This window comes from Danio aesculapii, chromosome 24 (genome assembly GCF_903798145.1).
Source record: "Danio aesculapii chromosome 24, fDanAes4.1, whole genome shotgun sequence".
Lineage (NCBI taxonomy): Eukaryota > Metazoa > Chordata > Actinopteri > Cypriniformes > Danionidae > Danio > Danio aesculapii.
Genome location: NC_079458.1, coordinates 35,196,020 through 35,219,724, shown reverse-complemented (window position 1 = coordinate 35,219,724; position 23,705 = coordinate 35,196,020). Strand labels below are relative to the sequence as shown.

General features: G+C 37.0%; 1 protein-coding gene across 4 annotated transcripts in view; it reads right to left on the bottom strand.

Annotated features, from left to right (window-relative positions):
• dpp6a (dipeptidyl-peptidase 6a) overlaps nt 1-23,705 on the bottom strand; it is a 455,219-nt gene that overhangs the window by 8,248 nt on the left and 423,266 nt on the right. For all 4 annotated transcript variants that reach the window (XM_056450197.1, XM_056450196.1, XM_056450194.1 and 1 more), the window contains exons 17-25: nt 19,527-19,574; nt 14,891-14,989; nt 14,737-14,806; nt 11,182-11,376; nt 10,961-11,015; nt 7,124-7,223; nt 3,237-3,295; nt 3,090-3,162; nt 2,930-3,003 (exon numbers count right to left, since the gene is read on the bottom strand). In XM_056450197.1, coding sequence (XP_056306172.1) covers nt 2,930-3,003; nt 3,090-3,162; nt 3,237-3,295; nt 7,124-7,223; nt 10,961-11,015; nt 11,182-11,376; nt 14,737-14,806; nt 14,891-14,989; nt 19,527-19,574 — 773 coding nt within the window. The remainder of the gene's footprint in view (nt 1-2,929; nt 3,004-3,089; nt 3,163-3,236; nt 3,296-7,123; nt 7,224-10,960; nt 11,016-11,181; nt 11,377-14,736; nt 14,807-14,890; nt 14,990-19,526; nt 19,575-23,705) is intronic.

Below are 23,705 nucleotides of genomic sequence, written 5' to 3'. Positions count from 1 at the left end.
AGTTTTGGATGGAAACATAGCTAGTGTCTTGCTGAAACGTCCACCGTGGTTTCCTCTTTGTCCTCCTGATAATGTTGGTGTTGTAGCTGAAGCAGCTAATATTCATTTACACTGATGATAGTCAGGGCTGCTGAATAACTACTGAGAGATTTCAGCTGCTGTCTGGGCCTTCCATGCATTTTCACACCTCCCTTACTTTATGTGTTCAAGACTTTTTCTGTGTGCCATTTTTATTTTATTACATAACTTCATTTCTAAACCTTTCTTTCTTTCTTTCTTTCTTAACACTTATTTCCATTGTTGTCTTTGATGTGGTTTTAAGTACAGCTTATACTACTCCCGGAAACACTGTTACACTACATTATACAAATATAACTACAAATTCAATCACAAATATTCATTAACACTTTTCTACTTTGTCTAATTCATTGTCACATCCTTTTGAGATTGTGATATTTCTGAATAGAAATTAAAGATAAACGATATTAGCATTTATCTAGCATTAAAGATGGTTAAGAATTTTTGGTCATGAGAATTTTTTGCTGTAAAAGTCTAATAAGTTGTTTACAGCAGTGTTTCCCAACCCTGTTCCTGGAGGCACACCAACAGTACATATTTTGGATGTCTCCCTTTTCTGACCCATTAACTTCAGGTGTTGGAGTCTCTTCTGATGTTATGATAAGTTGATTCAGGTGTGTTTGATTAGGGAGAGGTTGAAAATGTGTACTGTTGGTGTGCCTTCAGGAACAGGGTTGGGAAACACTGGTTTACAGCATGATAATAAATGATCTTCGCAGAATTCTGAGTTACAGACACATTCCAGATTCACCTGATATCCATATTGTATCTTAATAACAGCACCCCTTTAATATTTGTTATTTCCAAAAGCTTTTTTAGACATGAGAATTTCACATTTACACTGAACCACAAGCTTGAACCAAACAATCATTACATGTGTGAAAACATCCAGAAGCTTCTCCTGCAATGCTATAAACTTCACTGCGCATGTGTGGGGTCTCAGAACCTTCACACAATAGCTCATGAATGGAGAAGAACAGCTTGACACTGTGACGATCACACACGTCCTGATCAATATCTGCCCTAATGAATTCCACACTCATGCGCCAGCCGGCAATTAATAGCAAATCTATTAAGGAGCTGAAAGCAGAGAGCAAATCTCCTAGTGTGGGAATATAATGGGATTATTCAGCATGTTAGCATGTGGCTCATGAGAGTGGCCTGTATAATCTGTTTAAATGAGCTGCATGCATTGAGTGTATCTAATCCCTCTGCTGGCAGTGCTGCTGGATGAACACAGGAGCTCAGTATCCAGTCACCCCTCACACCTTTGGCCAACACTGGTGTACGGTCAGATACATTTGGATACAGGGAGTGCAATCGGCTTCCAGAGGAAGAAAAAAAAATCATTCATGGCACAGAGAAATTGATTTTTTACAATACTGTGTAATCCTGTCATAACAACCCAGCCAATAGCTCTGATGTTTTATGATTTTTAACAAATCACAAGTGTGTTTTCAGATTCTTTGTGAAGTAAAAAAAGGGAAGAACTCTAATGCCCACAATCCTAGAGAGAAACCCCCCAATAGAGTGCAATAGTCAACTCAAACCACAAAGTTTGGCCAAAATGGATATCCATTTTTTAATAATAACTTATTAAAACGTAAAGACAGACCTACTGTGAGCAACAATGAGCACGCTTACACAGACACCAATAATCGGATTTTAATATGATACAATACAATACATTGGTCCCTGGCTATAACACGGTTCACCTTTCAGCCTCGCAGTTTCGACGATTTTTTTTGCGTGCAATTTGACATGACAGTCCGTTGTGGTAAACATGGAGCTGAGTCGAAAGGCAAAGCTTTCGATTTAGCGGTCAATCTATGTTCCTACTCTCACCTATGGTCATGAGCTTTGGGTCAAACTGTCTCAGTTTGAGACTGAATCAGACAGAAAATGACACAGAGAACACAGCTGAACCTCACGCCTGCTCTCTAAAATGTCTTTCACATTTATTTGGAATAAGCGTGTGTAAGTAATATCTTACACTTATCTTTTGCGAGTTTGTTAATTTAGATGTAGTATGCAGGGGAAGCAGCTGCACAGAGAGACACTGCAGCGCTAGTGAAGATTGTGAGTGTTTTACATGGGTTTGACTGATAAATATGAATTTGTAGCTAAATTGTTAACGGTGTCATTTCCTTGTGTTTACATCCTAGTTTACGTCCTCACGACAACATACCATTTGTACTAGAAACTGTGCATGTAATAGATCGATTTTAACAAATAATAATACTTTCTCACAATCCACAGCTTCATCTATTATGGTTGGAGGAGTTTTTAGCCCAATCCAGCACTGAACTGGGAGAGATTGGAAGCTGTCCATTGTCAAATGCTAGAGCTATATCTTTTTTATAATTCTCTGGAACATGATTCAAATTACACTGTAGGATCTTCTCTATTTGTGAAATGTCCTTTGGAAGCTCAAATACAGAAACAGAAGAAGCTCTGTGGAAATAGCAGTGTTTGGACGACATTTTAGCTTTCTCTGCTACTTCACAGCATTACAGCGCCTCTGGTCACCCCCCGCCCTTTGATGCATAACCTGAAGCGTTTGTGATCTCACTAACCCGGATGTATTTTTTTGTAGTCCTCGAACTTCATTTGCTGTGGGCTTTGCTAAGCTAACTCTGTAAAAGCCAATGTCTCCCTTTGCATTGAACTTTGAGTGTATTCCATTCAGAGATGTTGTTTATGTTCACACAGCTACATTACACATCAACTAAAGTTTAAAATATGATATCCTAGTGGACTACCCCTTTAAACTATAGTATTATGTCCCATCAGAACTCAGACCTTAACTTACAATCTAAAAAAAAGGAAAAAGTTGTGCAAAAACTCTTACCTGCAGAGAGTAATTGGCTCTCTCGCTGATTAGCCTGGAGATGAATTTGGCCGTGTGCTGAAAATGAACTTTTTCTAAAAGGTAAATGAAATATGTATCAGTTGGCGCCGGTATTCTTTGTTTTACAAACCCTCTCTTTCCTTCGCAAAAGGGAACGTACCATCTGCTGTCGGATGAATGATTAAAAACTTCTTATCAATGAACTGGGATGCTCTGTATGCAAGGTTGGCCATCTGCGGAAACATTAAAAAGCACACTGTCAGTAACCGCCAATCTAAAACACAGATTAGAATTGAAGGAAAAGTACCTCGTATGCTCTCCGGTCTGGCTTGGGAGGGCCCAGATATCTCTCGGAGAAAGCTGAAGCTGCAAAGCAGGAAATAAGAGCGGGAATAAGTCAACAGTCACATTTGTCACAAGCAGAGTTCATTTCCGAGCATTTCCTTTGATAGAAATCACCGCGTGGCCATTTCGCAATACAGCCTGATGCTACGGGTGACTTATGGGCATATTTCTGTGTTGTTGCCGCTGCGAGATGTGAAGTATTGTTTATGATGAACACACACACGCTTCATTTTTCATCCCTCTGTTCTTTTAGAGTTCTTTGAGTGTCTCGGTCCTCCATCTGGCCCTGCTCTCAGAATACTGATGGATCCACTGACAGAAAGCTATACAGGAATAAATTGGACACACAGGATGCATTCTAGTGTCTGTGTACTTTTTTAAAAATGTTGGTCCTGATGTGTTGGATCTCTATTTTATTTCAGTTCAGTGTGCTACATTATATCAAGTTACAGTAGAAATAGCGCATCTGTCATCAATGGGCATCAATCAGAGCTGGGGTTGGACAACATATTTAACATTGCTGATTTCATTCTTGGAAAATAATTGACTAAATTGTAACTTTTTTTAAAAAGGCTGGTCTGCTTTTGTGGTCTAAGGGTGCTTTCACACCTAGACGCTTGTTTCGGAACCTGGCGCATTTTCCTCGTTAGCACGGTTCGATTGGTATATGTGAATCCACCAATCGTACTCTGATCAGCATCAAAACAATCAGTTCGAAATCGCCTGATTGAGTTGCTCTCGGCTTGATTGAAACAAACTCTGGAGCGGATCGATTGCAGCGAGAAAGCAACATGATCCAACAAACCAGGCTATATCACAGTGTATTATGGTTATGTAATAGCCATACGGCTATATGAAGAGAGAATTATGATAGGGCGGGATGTCATTCTTACCAGTAAATGTGCATTTTATATCAGATACGAAAGTGAAACTATGCTGAAATATTAACGAGAGCTGTTTATCCGTAAGGGAAATTGACCGAAATTACCATCTGATATTTTTTCCGAATATCACTCGATGTTCAAATGATTGAGATGGCCGGTAAGATCATAAAAGGTAGGCTTTACTGTACTATTCACTGACACCAAACAGGAATTCCAGTGCAATGGAGCAGATTTATTCATTAAGAAAAAGCATGAGGTAAGTTGTTAGAAGCTAAATATTTAATATCTGGCAACTGTTTTAATCACTTAATTCATGACAGTTTTTATCTTGCAGTAGTGTGGTACTGAAAAATCTCAGTTTCAAGGGCTGTCTAGTCCTGCTCCTTAGCCCTACGCCTTTAAGCTAAAAAGGATTAGGACACCCCTACTCCTTCACGTGAACTCGCAAAATGAGGGGTAAGGGGTTAGAATTGGGCTTAACAATATTTAGGTGCAGAAATTGCTTTTCTTACTTTGCTTTGTTTAATTTCTAGTCCAAATATCTAAAAATTCTTAGATCAAGTAAAAATACTGTTTTGTTTTCATCTTCAGAAGAATTAAGTCAAAATTAATAGTTTTTCCTAAGAATATGTAAAACGATCTGCCAATGGAGTGGGTAAAATAATCGTGTTTCTGCTTTGAATTGTAGATAGTTGGACTACACTGAAAACTACACTGATTCCTTGTATTTAATAAACATAATTACATTTAATTTGTTTGTTTTATCTTAACATAACACATAACTTCATTTGTAAACTTTCTTTCTTTCTTTATTTCTTTCTTTCTGACAAAAACAAGTGAACACACTTAATTTGTCAAGGATAACACAATAAATTGAGCATAAGCAGTTTTAAAACAACATAAATGTAAAATTCATAAGTCTTTGCTTTGTTTTATAACAATGTTGCTGCTTTACCCTTGATAAAAGTGCGTTACTTATTACTAGGGCCAGACAGAATCTGCGGATGGTGTTTGCAATTTCTGCTGACAATTTTGTAAAAAATATGCTGAAAGATTTTTAGGAGTATCATAACTCAAAACTTATATATAGTGAATATATGAAAAAAAAAGCTTTTTAACTTGTATTTAATGTTTACAATGCAAATCCAATTACATCCACTTATTTGGTAAACAAAGCAAGTCTCTTACTGTATATAATATACACTTTATTAGGTACACCTTACTAGTACTGGGTTAGACCCCCTTTTACTTTCAGAGCTGCCTTAATCCTTTGTGGCATACATTCAACAAGGTACTGGAAATATTCCTCAGAGATTTTGGCCCATATTGACATGATAGCATCATGCAGTTACTGCAGATTTGTCGGCTGCACATCCATGATGCGAATCTCCCATTCCACGACATCCCAAAGGTGCTCTATTGGGTTGAGTTCTGGTGACTGTGGAGGCCATTTGAGAACAGTGAACTCATTGTCATGTTCAAGAAACCAGTCTGAGATGATTGGCGCTTTGACATGGCGTGTTATCCTGCTGGAAGTAATCATCAGAAGATGGGTACAATATGGTCATAAGGGGATGGACATGGTCAGCAACAATACACAGGTCGGCTGTGGTGTTGACATGATGCTCAATTGGTACCAATAGGCCCAAAGTATGCCAAGAAAAGATCCCCCACACCATTATTCCACCAACACCAGCCTGAACCATTGATACAAAGCTTTCATGTTATTGATGCCAAATTCTGACCCTACCATCCAAATGTCGCAAGCAGAAATTAAGACATCAGTCCAGGGAACGTATTTCCGATCTTCTATTGTCCAATTTTGGTGAGCCTGTGCAAATTGTAGCCTCACAACTTCGGGTGCCACAACTTCCTGTTCTTAGCTGACAGGAGTGGCACCTGGTGTGGTCTTCTGCTACTGTAGCCCATCTGCCTCAAGGTTCAACATGTTGAGCATTCAGAGATGCTCTTCTGCATACCTCAGATGTAACGAGTGGTTATTTGAGCTACTGTTGCCTTTCTATCAGCTCGAACCAGTCTGGCCATTCTCCTCTGATCTCTAGCATCAACAAGGCATTTGCGCCCACAGAACTGCCGCTCACTGGATATTTTCTCTTTTTCAGACCATTTTCTGTAAACCCTAGAGGTGGTTGTGCATGAAAATCCCAGTAGATCAGCAGTTTGTGAAATACTCAGACCAGCCGGACTGGCACCAACAACCATGCCACTTTCAAAGTCACTGAAATCCCCTTTCTTCCCCATTCTGATGCTCAGTCAAGAGGATTTGCTGCAGTTCAAATCATGTCTACCTGTCTAAATGCATTGAGTTTCTGCCATGTGATTGGCTGATTACAAATTTGCGTTGGACAGGTGTAGCTAATAAAGTCGCCAGTGAGTGTATCTACTAAAAGACAGAAAACATTACTTTACAAGCTGTATTGTAAATAAATCATATGAACGTTTTCATATTAGTCAATAATATCACTGAAATTAATTAAAAAACAGAATAAATACAAATGTACACACATTTACACAAGTAAATAAATAGACTCAAAAATGGGCTAAAAATCTGCAGATTTCTGTAGTGGGCCTACTTATTACTGATAAGAGTGCAAACTAATTATAATTCCTTTAATTAATTAATTTCTTTGTATGTATGGATTACTTTGAAAACTTCAAGTCAAAACAGGACCTTTAAAAAGATGTTTTTGAGTAAAATGTTGACACGTTCTACACTTTTACCCTCTCTACAATCTTCTGTTCATCAGTATTCACACAGAGTACACTCGCCTTAAAGCTCCATCCCTAATTAAACACCTGAAGCAGCTAATCAAGCTCATCGGGATCATTAGAAGCTTTCAAGCAGGTGTTTGAAACTAAACTCTGCACGAATGTGGTCTTCTGGGAGCAGGATTGGACATCCCCTGTCTTAAGACACATAAACACACACACACACATATCCTACCATATAGTGCAAAGTCTGTGATGGGTGAGAGCACTGCAGCACACTTGAGCATGGAGTCTTCAGAGCTGAGCAGAAGGCTGGTGATGTAACCGCCATACACCTGAAACACAAACACTCAACTCAAGACCTCTGAGATAGCACAACTCTCATTACAAGTCACAGAAGTTTCTGATATGGCCCTTGCTCATTAAAGTGAGCCGGAAATTCTGTCTTTGAGCATGCATTAATTAATTCTCAGAAAAGCGACAATCTTCTGAGGGAAGTAATGGGCATGGGCAAAAATGAACGTGTAGCCAGAAATTTAGATGGTCTCAATTAAGTCCTTCGCACTGCGTGAAACCAATTTGTTTTGCTCTTCTTCTCTAGAAGAGGTTTTTGTGACATGTTAAAGTCAGTTTTAAGTGAACTCTCACTCCGAAATCTAGCAAACGGTCTATTTATGGATCATTTTAAGTATGAATCATTTTAAGTGTGAAGGCTGTTCCAAATGAAGGGCGGCAGAGGCAGATTGTGCCTTTTAACAAAATCTTAAATAGCCTCAAAATGGGGTTTGTGACACATTCCTGAGCTGTGAATAAAAGGCTCATTGTGTCTATGCTAATCTAAAAACATCTTGCTGACTTTTTTTTTAGCTGAATCAAATTAACTTTTCTAGTCATCTTAACTTACATCAATCAAACTGACTAAAATATTTGATGTAAATTAAACTTTGTATAAAGTGGTCCCTCGTTTAAATCCAGGAAGTAGTCTGCTTAATTTTTTACAAATATTATACAGTATATGTTTTAAAGCTGTAAAACCCCTTACTGCACATTTTATACACTTTTTTTTTTTCTCAGATTATAAACTTTTTTTTCAGCCACCTGATGATGAGAAAGACATTTTCAAAGTGGGCATCTTGATGGTGAGGAGTATTCTTCAGGAGTGATGTTTCTTGTGATGTGATCTTTAACGTTTCACAACAGAGCAATCCAAAAGATGTAGGGACATGTGTTTTGAATATTGTAATTGCATTAAAACATTAGATACAAGATAATTATAAGAAGATACAAAAAGTAAGCTAAAATTTAACAAACCTTTCAAATAGCAAAACGATTTGAACGTTTGGCAAAACATTGACATAACTTAACAGGAATAAAGATAAAATTATATACACAGTACAAAAAAAATTTTACTCAACATATGCAACTTATTTTTTGTGTGGATTATTTAGATTTTTACTTATTTGCAAAAGCAAACATTTTTTTTAAAACTGCATCCAATAAGTTCAGCTTTTGTGCGCAACCCTCTTCACGATGGTTTTGCTGTGGACAGTTACAACCCTTTTTGCATCCCTGTTGAAACTTGCCCTGCTGCGATTGAAGATTTGTGTTAATTTGGCAACCTGAATGCATTCTGAACTGTACAGGAGACACAGAGGAGATTGACTGACAATGCTTTACAGCCAATCAGGACACAGATGCAATGTGCTGTAAAAGAAAAAAAAAAAATCTGCGAAACTGCAAAAGGTGAACCGCGTTATAGCGAGGGACCACTGTAACTTTAAAATAATTGTTGAAACCTGATTAACTTATTAAAATAAGTTAAAGCAACAAAATTATTTGTATCTTGACTTTGTCTTGACTTTTTTTTACAGTGTATGGCAAGCAATATGTTTTGTATTCATTATTTAATTTAATACATATTTACATATGTATTATAATACATATTTAATATTCAATAACATATATAACATATAAATAGTCAATAGTGAAACTATAAAATATTACAAAAGTAGAATAAATAATACAAATTAAAACATTTTATTCTAAAAATATCTATATATATTTTTGTCTAGAAATTTGTCACAATTACCATTTGAACCAACTAAAACTATTTACATTGAAACTATTTTCCAAAAGACCAGAGAAAGTCTGCAGACTGGCAGTGACTTTTTTTTAGGTCATTCCCAGACTTGTTTGATAATTCATTTTTACACTACCTGACAAAAGTCTTGTCATTGATCCCAGTTGTAAGAGCAACAAATAATAACTTGACTTCTAGGTGTTCACTTGGAAAAGTGTCAGAAGTTCGATTTTTCAGATGAGTCATCTGTTGTACTGCATCCCAATCATCACAAATACTGCAGAAGACCTATTGGAACCTGCATGGACCCAAGATTCTCACAGAAATCAGTCAAGTTTGGTGAAGGAAAATCATGGTTTGGGGTTACATTCATTAAGGGGCCATGCGAGATATCTGCAGAGTGAATAGCAACATCTGCAGCCTTAGGTATCAAGACATCTGTGCTGCCCATTACATTACAAACCACAGGAGAGGGCAAATTGTTCAGCAGGATAGCGCTCCTTCTTATACTACTCATTGCTGAAAGCAAAGAAGGTCAATGTGCTCCAAGATTGACCAGCCCAGTCACCAGACATGAACATTATTGAGCATGTCTGGGGTAAGATGGAGGAGGCATTGAAGATTAATCAAAAGAATCTTGATGAACTCTGGGAGTCCTGCAAGAACGCTTTCTTTGCCATTCCAGATGACTTTATTAAGTTATTTAAATCATTGTAGAGATGTATGGATGCAATCTAAGCTCATGAGAGTCATACACAATATTAATTATTTTTCCACTGCACCATGACTTTATATTCTATACCGTACATTATTTCTCTTAAGTGACAAGACTTTTGACTTAGCAAAGTTAGACCTTACTGTCCTAATTAAATCATTAAAAAAGGCATGATTATATTTTATTTTGCTAAAATAAGCATAATCTAGAGGCTTTTGCCTTTCATATTAGCCACTTATGATACCAAATGATCAACTAGAAGTCAAGTTATTATCTGTTGTTCCTAAAACTTGGATAGGCGACAAGACTTTTGTCAAGTAGTGTACATGTTAGCATGTATGTTCACTTTTATCAATTTGAGATAAAACAACGGAACCAAGGATGAAACCACCAAAACTTTCAAGTTGAGAAAGTCTGGTCATATTTGACATTCAGTACATTCTTTAAGAATATTCATCCAGTCATCTGGGACTTCTCTTAAGAGGACATTTCTACACTAAATTAAAAAATAACATATATTACATATGGTGGGCTCTGGCAATTGAAATTCTAACTGCTGGTTAAGTCTACACACGAGAACAGCTATTTGTGTGGAAGGTGGACACATTGCTGTCTGTGTATGTACATAACTTTAAATCAGTTGCAAACCAGTCAACAGTTCCATTTTAGTCAGGATTCTGCATTCGACAGCGAAGTAATTTATGACACTTTGAACGTCTCAACACCATTGCAGTCTATAGACGGTCAGAGAGCTCTCCGGTTTAATTTGTATTCTGAACATGATTGGAAGTCTCTGGGGACTGAAACGACATGAGGCTGAGTAATTAATAATAGAATTTTCATTTTGTGTGAACTAACCCTTAAATCCTGTTTGCTACATAAAATGGGAGTCATTTTAGGAAGATTGAAACTGCTAAAGATAAGCCTTTGGTCACAAAAAACAAGAAAACACTTTGTTTTGATGGTCCATTTGAGTATTAGTCGAATGTCTGCTTAATATCTGTTGATATGCTCCTTCAACAGACATTTAACTGACGATAAGAAACTTTGCAAGTACAAGTCAACTTACACTAACCCCTTACCCCAACCTAACAGTCTACGTATGATCGAATGAGAATTAGTTGGCAAGTAGCTGCAATGTAACTAAAATTCAACAAACGGACCATCAAAATAAAGTGTGACCAAACACTCTTGTGTTTGAATACTGTACATCTTTTACTCCTGAAAGTTGTGTATTATATATGACCTATTGTGAAAGAAATTAATAATGTAATTACCTGTCCAAAAGCTCCAATTCTGGTCTTGTCAATATATGGCTCCTGCATCATAATACTGACACAAAGACACAGTGTTAAACAGTCATATCACATGCTTGGGTATTAATTGGTATATTTTAAAATGGCTGTAGATCTGCCATGCAGTTAAGCATGTTTGCGCAGCTGTTTGTTGGCACTGATGGAGTTTCACTGTGTTGGGTGTGCAGATGGCCAATAACTACCTGAGGACATCCAGCTGGTCTTTCTCCTCGAACATCCCCAGCCTGCGCTGCACCTTATGAAGCAAGTTAGTGCCCTGGAAGCCACTTCCACGTCCATCAAAGCGCACTGCAACCACCCCAAAACTGCTGACCAGCACTGATGCCCAGTCGATGTGAAACTGCTCTGAGACCGACTGACTGCCTGGAGTCCCATCTCTGAAATAGACAGAAACAAAGATAAACCACTGAGGTTTTCTTAAATAAAAAAAAAAAAATAAAAAAAGAAGGATTGTATTTGTGCTGGAACATACTGACTGTCTCAAATTCAAGTAAGCTGCCTATCTAGAAAACATATCTGGCAATTATTGCCATATTCTGGCATGTTGTCCAAGGCACATTGGCCATATTTTAATGCATTTTCAGTCAGTTGAATCAGATTGTGTCTCTGCTGTCCAAAAATAAAAATGCTGCCTACCATTGTGAAAAAGTGTGTGAAATGTAGGCCTACTTAAAATGTATATATAATGTGTATACATACATATTATATACAACCCCAAATCAGAAAAAGTTAGGACAGTATAGAAAACGCGAATAAAAAAATAAAATAGTCATTTGCAAATTGACTTTGACTTGTATTTTACTGCAGACAATATGAACACAAAATGTTTCATGTTTTGTCTGGTCAACTTGTCTGCACAGGAGCAATTTAGTGCTAGTAATCAGGTAAATTGGGCAAATAATGATGTCATTTGAAACAGGTGATGTCAACAGGTGGTTGTAATTATGATGTGGTTCAAAAGCAGCATCCAAGAAAGTTCATTATGAGCAATGATGGTCAGAGGATTGCAAGTTTGCCAACAGATATGTTGAGAAAACCATTAAAATATTTAAAACGATGTTCCTCATAGAAAGATAGGGAGACGTTTGAAGATATCACATATGTATCTTAGAACGTTTAGGTATAGAAGCCTGTTCCTGCCACAGCATAAAATTAAAAAAAGGATATTGTGTCATTTTATCTCAGAAATGCATGATGCAAACTTGCAATTCTGACTCTTTTCTTGCAGAATTGTGAGATGTAAACTTGAAATATTATATAAACTCACAATTCTTAGAATTAAAGTCTTAATTCTGAGTTATAAAGACTGATGAAGATGATAAAGAGACTCTCCCTTGCTTTAGTGTCACGTGCACAGCTGATGTGATGCTCACGAGTGTTTTAATGCTTGCGTGCTCCTATTTTCTTGCGCGAATTAGCAACTGTGCCTGGAAACGCAACAGATGTGATCGGTTCCCTTCGAAATAGACTGGACAAAATGCAAAGCTTGCTTTCTAGAGTTTGAGATTCTTTTAAAAATGACTTTGTGTATGCAGTAGTTTTTAAAATAATTTTAAATTTATAACTAAGGAACTATTTCTTTGTTTATTTTTGATGTGACCGGATAAACATTTTGTAAATTCTTAGTGATTGGGCTCTAAAAAGTCTTGTGAAACAAGGACTAATTGCAATAGGACACTATGAAACCACAACCCATTTGGTCATACACAACACACAAAAAGTGAAATAATAAGTGTGTGTATATATATATATATATATATTAACTGCTGTCCTTTACACTTCCGGCCGCTCCAGTTTTCAAAATAAGAGTCCCACATGTTTAATAAAAGCTTATATTAACTTTAAGGACAAAATCATTGTTGACGTGCATATTAATGATCCAATGTGAATCGTTACAGTCAACAGGACTTTACACTCACAGCATTTACATGAGAACGAGAAATCAAGGGTGCTTGAGGCTAACAGTATGTCAATTCCATGTACTGAACTTATTATTCAGCTATGACTAGGTGTATCAAGAGATTCCTTCTATGGCTCCTTTAAAACTGTACTGAAGTGTAATGTTTTTCCCCCTGAGAATAGGCAGGCAGTTGACTGAAATCTGATACGCCGTCTCTATATCAGCTATAGACCTAACACACAATCTAAATTCACTGGCGGCTCTATAGAGCACAGGTGATTGTCTGCTGCAGTACGTATGATGTGGGTTAATTGAAGGCAGGCTTCAGGTGAACTCATTTGTGGTGTAATTACAGTGGCTGAAAGTGTACGGCTGAAAAGACAAGATTAATAGCACAGACTAAAGTCTATTTCAGAGTAAGACTCTTACTCTTGATGAGTCCTGAAGCGCAGCGTGGGAACAGAGAGCTGGAGAGAGTCTGCTGTTAGTGTGTTAATAGGATGACCTGCAGCGCAATCTTTAAAGGGCTCATATCATGAAAAGCAGGATTTGCTCTTTGATATAATAGAGCTCATTGCATTACAGCAAAATTCTAAAGTTTGTGGTTAAAGCTTCCTTTCTGGATCATTTATTTAAACTTAATTGTAAAAATCACATTAACACATTAACAATGATCACCTCTGTACACATTAATGTCACTTATTTGCTATCAAAGACTAAAGAATACACAAGATATGTCACTCATATAGTTTTGAATGTGGAAAAGTGTAACGGTCAATATGGTGAATGAAGCCCCACCTACTAATACAATAGCCAATCATCGATCGCTATAGACTGACGTTACTCCGGGGGATGATCTGAGCTTTTACGACAGTTTGGTTGTCAACTAACCTGCTGGAATCTCAGCGAGTACTTGCTTCACATTCATATGAAATATTTACATTAAGCTTGAAATCTGTACTTTGAATGAACCAACTACACTTGAAAACAAACGTTATTTTTGTTTTGTAATCTGTATGAAATGAACGTGAGGTACAGTCCATCCTGTCACATGACAGCAACTACACGAACGCCCACAAACTTGTAAACAAAAGTTGATGTCATTACTTGAGGAGATTTGCCATTAAGAGCAAGTTGTAAATGACTTGAGAAGACGAAACATTTTTTTAGAGGATGATAACGTGTAGAACGACCATAAATGAGGTTGGTGTCGTGATCTCGTTTTTTCGAGGGTGTATTTTTTTTAAGGTCAAGGGTAATTGTATAAGCATTTACTGCATTTTGTACTGTGTATATGACTTATTAAGATTTTAATTTGAAATTAATTTAAAAAATACAGCTTATAATTAGATTTTTTTTTTTTTATTCTATATCTATAATATATATAATATTTGGAGTCTTTGGCATTCAGTGGAGTAATCCTTTCATTTAAACAACCAAAAATAAATAAATAAAAATCGTGAAATGTTCAAACACACACACATACACATTCATTTACATAATCATTTATGTACCTTTCACTATTTTATGTTTGTGTTTTTACCAATCATAAAAGACATGATTTCCACAAAAAAGAGAATTATTTGCACTAAATTAATGACTAAATTAGGTTTTCGGTAAATGCAATAAACCTTGACTAACATTATAAGTGGGACTCGGGGGAAATAACAACAGAAAAGTATAGATTATGACTTTTTTAATGAGGGACCAACCTAGATGGAAGTTCATTGGGGATTTGAGAGAGAAGCTGTTGGAACCTGACACACTTTTCTGCATAAAACATGAGGTTTGTGTGGGTTGTTGTGTAACAAGAGAATGTTTCATGACATTTACTCACACATGGAGCAGAAGTGGGTAATGTGACGTGTCTATGAAGCCTGCAGGTTTCAGGATCTGCACGCTGAGGCCTGTGTATGAGATATTAATAACCTTCTTAATCATTTTAAAGCAAGCTAAATTCAGCATTGTAGCAGGATTTAATTAACACATACTATAATCCTCTATGTTTATCTCCCTGTATTCCACTCTTGGCATCTGCATGGAGTTCACCTTTCTCCTCAGGTTCAGATTCAACTCAATGTCACGCACCTCTGGAAAACAAGACAGAAACCAATCATTGTGTGATTTGAAACTGTTCATTAAAGCCACAGTTTCCTGCTAGAATGGAAAGAAAAATTAGAAAAATTTGACTTCTCTGTTAATATAATATAATATAATATAATATAAATTATATAGAGGCTATTTGGCCCAAAACCTTATCCTTCATCATAGCTGCAGTACTTAATCTCATTCAATTTGTAACACTAACTAGCATTTTGCATCACTTTGACCCATGTCTATAAATTTGTAAATTTAGAGAACTACACATGACAATTTAATGAACTACAACTCCCATCATGCAACTCAGACACACCAGTTCCTGATTTCCCGTGATTACACACACACAGCTGGTAGCTCATGATGGACTAATCAGATGGACTATAAAAACAGCACACAGAGTGTTTTCCTTGCCTTGTCCTTTCGTGATTTTTGATCTTTGCTTTGTTCATTGTTTTATGTTGTATTGCCGCCGGTCCTGACTAGGGGTGCTGCTCGGAGTTAGGAGGATTCTAAGGGCCCACGCACAATTCTACTCTTGCTTTTCCTGGACAGCTTAAAATGTGTTTGGTGATGATGGTAGAGTGTGTGAGTCTCCAGGAGTTCACTGTGTGTTTGTGTGTTGGTGTGTGCGCATGTGTGAACTCAGGTCATATGTGTGACCTGTGGTCTTTTACTGACTTGGTAAGTGCAACAAATGGTGTCAAACAGCTGTGTGTGTGTGTGTGGCTTATCCAATCACAAAATGTGCTTAATTTCTACACGCTGGTAATGGTTTAAGATGTTTACATGTGTGTACAGCACTTCAATAATGCGACTAAAATAGGAATACTATTAATTCGATTTGTGTTTACGATGATTATGACTTTCAGCATATTTAAAGTGATATTCCATTGCATGTTAATGTATGTGTCGAGGTAGCTGTTGAACTCCAGTGAAATAAAGCGGTTATGTAACCCCCGCTCAAGCAACTGAGTGACATGCAACACCTAGGCCAGTCTGGGTTTCCAGGTGTGTGCAAAGCACTCGATTTGTCTAATCTCAAAGACTTGAAGTCTAACCCTGCCTCCAATATACAATGCTAGTTTCACTTTCATGCTCCGTCATGCCAACATCTCAACTCATGAGACAAATTTGCACCTCGATGGGAAATCTTGTTGCGATGTTTAATCTCGTGACAAAAGATATTGTGACATCCCTAATATATATAAATATTATAAATATGATATATTATACAGAACTGGTGTGAAAAGAGTGAATTATAACTGAATTATTGGTCAAATTACGACAGAAAAACTTCAGGGAATGACAATTTAATGAACTACAACTCCCATCATGCACCTCAGACACACCAGTTCCTGATTCCCCCGCATTACACACACACACACAGCTCATGATGGACTAATCAGATGGACTTTAAAAACAGCACACAGAGTGTTTTCCTTGCCTTGTCCTTCCGTGATTTTTGATCTTTGCTTTGTTCATTGTTTTATGTTGTTGTGCCACTGGTCCTGACCAGGGGTACTGCTAGAAGGGGGTGTGGAGTTAGGACGATTCTAAGGGCCCATGCACAATTCTACTCCTGCTTTTCCTGGACAGCTTAACATGTGTTTAGTGATGATGGTAGAGTGTGTGAGTCTCCAGGAGTTCACTGTGTGTTTGTGAAACTTCAGGGAAAACTACAAACCCAAACCAAAACAAAATTCACTCGTTATCTCAAACCAAGCATCTGCAAGCACTTACAAAACCTCCTCAAACCTGCAGAAATGAGCAGCAAATTGCTCTGGGATAAAAACAAAAAGCGGTTGTAGATGTTTGTGAGAGGCTGGTGAGCAGCTGGCTTTTCTGATAGAGAGGCACGAAATAGAGCAGATATCCCGTCTGCTGCTGTAAACACAGAGACCTTCCATTCTGAGCAGCAGCGATAGACTTTTGGAAGTGACCGTAACAATTAAGAGCACATTGTGGTGGAGGGTCTCATTTTAAGACAAGCTTATCAGCACCTGTTCAGACCCAAGGCTCACAAAACATATACTTGTTCCCATTGCACAAATACTATTGACAGTCACACATCTGAAAACAGCAACAATTTGTATGTGAACATGGACACAATTTCATTGCTTGTTTATTTTTTATAATCCTTTATGATTGTGGTTTGTAATGCAGTATGAATATGATCTCACACTGTAAGATCTCAGTTGTCATGATGTCAACCTGTACGACAATGAAGGTGCATTGAAAAACATTCAAGAAGACTGGAATTAGACATCATCCATTCATGACACCTTTAGTAACTTGCTCTGAAATGATATCTAACAGCAAAAATAAACAATCTGTTGTGTTAAACTTGCTCATAAAATCCCTTGATAATGAGTCAGTCCACTAATGTAGTCACTTAACTCAACGTCGCCATTTCCCAAATCCATCATTAGCCAACTAAGGTCGCAAGTTCTGTCGTAACAAGCATTGTTCGTTGATTTGGCATTTCCCAAATCCATCGTTCCGACGAACATTCGCAGACTGTGTCGCAAAATTGTAAGCATGCAACTACACCTCTAGAGCTGTAGTTAGAAACATAGTTCCTGGCTGTGTTTTATTCCCAGTTATCCCCCCATGCCCTATTCATTTAGAACGTTCTGACATTTAAACCTGTAATAATTTTTAAAAAAAGCATTAAAGTCATCTCTCTTAGGTGTAAAGTGCTTTCAAAGTATTTTTACAGTTCAGTTTTAGTGATCTTCATGTTTACAGTTGCGCTCCCTTCGCAGTGCACTTTGAAAACATTGATGCCATTTTGAACACAGCCGTGGCTCATGATGAAAGCAATAGGTGACCTATTATTTAAAAGCGAAATTTACGTTACGTCTCCAAAGCCTGTGAAAACAAAAATATATAGCATACTTTAATTCCTTTTGATTTATAGTAGGTCATTTATTAAGTATCTGTACTCTATGACATGAACTTTAGATTCAACTGCAACCAAGCTGCTTTTATAAGCATTCCACACACACAGATGACTTCAGTGGCGGGTGTCACACTGAATCAGGCTCTCGTTGTGATATTTGTGGGCTTACAGGATATTACATACATAATAACACAATTACCAGCCTCTTACAAAAGGAGGTCACATTTTATAGAAGTCATGGTGTGTGTCTGGCAGTAATCCAATCATCTGTGAGTGCTCTCAGTGTGTGAGAGTGGCTGTGTGTAGGGTGACTCAATCACACGTGGCCTATGGCAGGCCTGGGAGGAGTTTTTTTTTCAATTGAAATGCTGTGGGTATATAGACTAATGCAATGGAGACGAGTGTGTGTGTGTGTGTGTGTGTGAGTTTAGCTGTGCAGAGGTTGGTAATAAGAGCATTCACCTGAACTCGGCAATCTTCTAATTGCTTAATTCCAAGCAGTTTTGGGAGGGACAACCAATGAGGTCTGTAATGGCTGGCAAAATTTCTATAATGCCTTAAGCAAACATGATACTTCAAACAAAATGCTAACACTTTATAATAAGGTTCCATTATTCATTCAGTCATTTTCAGCTTAGTCCCTTTATTCATCCGGGGTCGCCACAGTGGAATGAACCACCGACTTATCCAGAATATGTTTTACACAGCGGATCCAGCTGCAATCCAGTACTGGGAAACATCCATATACTCTCACATTCACACACGTACACTACGGACAATTTAGTTTATTCAATTCACCTACTGTATAGCGCATGTCTTTGAACTGTGGGGGAAACCAGGCCACCCAGAGGAAACCCATACGAACATGAGGAGAACATTCAAACTCCACACAGAAATGCCAACTCGCCCAGCTGGGACTTGAACCAGCGACCTTCTTGCTATGAGGCGACAGTGCTAACCACTGAACCACCGTGTCGCTAAGGTTCTATTAGTTAATGTTAAAAAAATGGCATTATTATACTTGTGGGGACGTTTGGACACACACGTGTCATTCTCTCTCTCTCCCACATACATACTGTATACGCCCACACACGCACAGGCACACACACACACACACACACACTTGTTTAGCTACCTTCATGGGGACTTTCCATTTACATAATGTTTTTTATTTTTAATTATGTGCGATTTATGAGCCTTTTTTTCTCATGGGGACCAAAAAATGTCCCCACAATGTCAAAATGTATTGCTTTGCTGGACGTAAGGACCCAGAAACTGCATTTTTCAATGACAAAAAACAATGATAATAGCAATTATTGAATTATTAAAAAAATACCCAATAGAATTTGTCTTGTGAAGAAACAGGGAAATGGGCAATGTCCTCATAGTCACATTCTCTTTGTAATACCTGTGTCACACCCATGTCTTTATATACATTTTTATCATTGTCATAAAAACTTACACACACACACGCATATATATATATATATATATATATATATATATATATATATATATATATATATATATATATATATATATATATATATATATATATATATATATATATATATATACACACACACACACTAGACCGAGGGAATGGATGAAGGCTGGATACTCACTCTGTCTGTCATGGGTGCTGTAAACTGCAGCATATGGAACTCCAGGACCTGACAACACACCAACACAATCATCAGTAAATAAACACGCAACAGATTTTCATACTGTAGTTATCGAACAAAGCTTTGCAAATTAAACTATTTAGATTTGTTTTGTTTGTACTGTAAGTCAGCATCTCCGTTGTTCAATTGTAAAAAAAAAATCAATTAGAAATCACAGGTGCAGGGTTGTATTTTCTTTTAAAAGGTCCCATGAAGTGCGCAATTTTTATTCCAAATTTGAAGTAATCCAAACTGAAACATGTAGGCAGGGCGGGACACATAGTAACCCCTTCCCTTTATTAAAAAAAGACAATAGTGTTTTGTTTCATCACAGCTCAGCCAGCTTGAAACAAAGTGCATCAAATAAAAAGCAAATTATACACATCTTGAAGGGGCGGGGCATGTCAGACACCAGAGGCATTTAATTGGTCAGAAGGTTTGATGAGAAACTGAAGTATGAGGTGATATCAAACAGAATTGTTGATCCATTTAGGCGGAGGCGACTGTCTGCAATCTTTAGATGCTAATATCAGGTTTATATCTTCTAAATGCGAATTGTGTTACTGTTTTGGAGCACAATAGCTTATTAATATCATTAAAGGGGAACTATTATGCTCCTTTTTACAAGATGTCAAATAAGTCTCTGATGTCCTTAGAGCAGGGGTCACCAATCTCGGTCCTGCAGGGCCGGTTTCCCTCCAGGGTTTAGCTCCAACTTGCCTCAAAACACCTGCCTGGGTGTTTCAAGTATACCTAGTAAGACCTTGTTCAGGTGTGTTTGATTAGGGTTGGAGCTAAAATCTGCAGGACATCGGCCCTCCAGGAACAAGTTTGGTGACCCCGGCCCTAGAGTGTGTAGGTGAAGTTTCAGCTTAAAATACCACACAAATAATGCTTTATAACTCTTTGAAACTGCCCCTTTTAGGTTTTGATCCATTGTGTGCTGACTGTCATTTCTAATCAAATGAGATTGTGCTTCCAGTAATTTTTTCAAAGGAAGAACTACAAATGCCTACGTGTCAGCATAGTGCCAGACTAATGTCCTATGCTAATGAGGGAGAGATCATCACTAATGGGTGGGGCTTTCCCCTCTGATGACACGTACAAAGGGAGAACGTCAATCAAAGTGTTTCGGCAGACTGTTTTTATGAAGAGTGATTATACGAAATAAAACCAAAAACTTTTTACCATTAGAAGCTGGTTATATTCACAGACGGTTGCCACGCAACTGTGTTCGGCCCCTTCAAACCTTAATTATGTTCCAAGTTTTAGAAAAATATAGAAGTATGTTTTCATAGTTCTTGAGGCTCCTATAAACGAGACCAAATCATAATATAAAAAATTCAACACCCTTTAAGTACAGTTGAAGTCAGAATTATTAGCCTCCCTTTGAATTTTGTTTTCTTTTTTTATATATTTTCCAAATTATGTTTAACAGGGCAAAGAAATTTTCACAGTATGCCTGATAATATTTTTTCTTCTGGAGAAAGTCTTATTTGTTTTATTTTGGCTAGAATAAAAGCAGTTTTTAATAATAATAATAATAATAATAATAATAATAATAATAATAATAATAAAACCCATTTTAAGGTCAAAACTATTAGCTCTTAAGCTATATATTGTTTTCGATAGTCTACAGCAGTGTTTCCCAACCCTGTTCCTGAAGGCACACCAACAGTACACATTTTAAACCTCTCCCTAATCAAACACAACTGAATCAACTTATCATAACATCAGAAGAGACTCCAACACCTGGAGTTAATGGGTCAGAAAAGGGAGACATCCAAAATATGTACTGTTGGTGTGCCTCCAGGAACAGGGTTGGGAAACCGTGGTCTACAGAACAAACTATAATTATACAATAACTTGCCTAATTACCCTAGCCTGCCTAGTTAACGTAATTAACTAAGTTAAGCCTTTAAATGTCACTTTAAGCTGACTACTAGTGTCTTGAAAAATATCTAGTCAAATATTATTTACTGTCTTCATGGCAAAGATTAAATAAATCAGTTATTAGAAATGAGTTATTAAAACTTATGTTTGGAAATGTTGGAAAAAAAAAACTTCTCTCTGTTTAACAGAAATTACAAAAAATAAACGGGGGCTAATAATTCTGACTTCAGCTGTATATACTGTATATATTTAGTCCATTTCAATGGACATCAGGTCAGAACACTTGCACTTCCCAAACATTATACCAACATAAAATACAGTTAAAACATACATGATTGCTGGTATAATCTTGAAATTTATTTGTAAAAATCACAAACATTAAATTTGTATAATTTTTACTTTAATTTCGAAGTTTTTGTACAAAATGCATTCTGTTTATAACAAACTTTATCTTTATCATCCTCATCACTCCGCATAATGTCCACATCTAAGATATTTCCATCTGCTATATGCTCTAGAACTTCAAGATCTGTATATTCTGCATCTGAAATCATGAATAAGACATATTTTTAAAAATCCTAATCTAAAGCTTGCAATGTTACAAAAGATTTTAAGTGAAGTTTCACAAACTAATTTCGAGATATGATTGACTGCAGCTGGCCACTTATCTACAGGCATTAGTTAGCCAATCAGATTGATCCAACTCACTATAAGTAGCCTAGCTAGAACTACTTCCCCCATCCACCCCTTCTCCTTTACCACAGGGAGCTCTCGAGAACCACCTGATCTCGTACTCCCCTCACATGCTCTATGGACCAGGCAGGAGCCCTGGGCTCAACTATCTCCGAGCTCAGGGTTCTCTCCCGGACAGCATGCCAAACCTGCTAACAGTTGTCAAACAATATCTAAGTGTGAACTCTTGAAACTTTAATAAGTGGAATCCCTCATTTTTACATACAATCTATAAAATACTGGCAAACATATCAACAAATCTAAATAAAATGATTGTAAATGTAGCTTGCGTCTGTGTTTGGAGTGATGCCACGCTGCTTTTTAGTGTAGTGGATTTTTTTTAATTACAACATGCCGATTGGATGACAATCGTTCACTCTTATGGACTGCAGGCTTTAAATTAGATGAAATGCTCAGGAACCACACAAAACATGAGCTGACATGTGATGTGCGTTGTAATGGACATAGGGTCCAAAGAGTTAACCCCCTCATAAAAGTGATTTTTTGCATAATAGGCCCCCTTCAAGACTAACATACTGATACTAACAACTAAAAAAAACAACTTTATTTTAGTTTCACAGGACCTTTAAGTCAAAACTAATGTTCGCTCAAAAGCAATTTCTCCAGTCATTTCACAACTGCTCCCAAAGTAATTTGAAAGACTGCTGTGTCACTAAACCCAAAGAAAAAAAAGAAGTGCATAAAAGCTTTTGTTAATGAGCATCTGCAATGAAGCTTTCACAAGTGTCACAACGGCACTGGCCGTAAACACAACAGTCATTCTTCCAGAAGTTCTGTCAAAGACGGTTCAGTGAATACCACCACAGCAGCATTCAAGCCTTCCAGACTGCCTTCAAAACAAATCAGCTGCTGTAGAAACAAGCCTTCCAAATAATTGAAGCACTTTGTAGAATGAAAAGTACACTGTTGAACAATAAACACACGGCCTGTTTGATAACGTGTCCACTCTCACCGTCTCTGTTTCTGCTTGTGTAACACTGAACTCATCAAAGAAGTATAAAGCTTGTCAAGAGACCATATAACAGTAAAGGTTTATGGGCTCTAAACGGGCATTCACCGCAGTGTCGACTCACAAACGTTTATTGAAAAAGTGTCAGTGTTATGATGAGGATAAAGACTCTTTTCTTTTCTCCTCATCTTCACTGACCAAACTAACGGTTAAAAAATAAAGGCCAGTTACTTGCTGTACGTCACATTTGATCTGTTTTGTACTTATGCTCTGTAACACTTGGATAAATAAATAATAAATAAATAAACAATATAATGCATAAATAAATAAATAAATAAAATGTTATGATGTTATTTTATTTATTCATTTTATTATTTTATATAATAAAATAAAATAAAATCACAAATAATAAACAAATAATAATACATAATAAATAAATAAATACATAAATGTATACAAACATAAATAAAATAATAAATAAATAAAATTAACATGTTACGTTATCGTATGTTTTATTTTTTTATTTAGTAATTTTACCTTACATA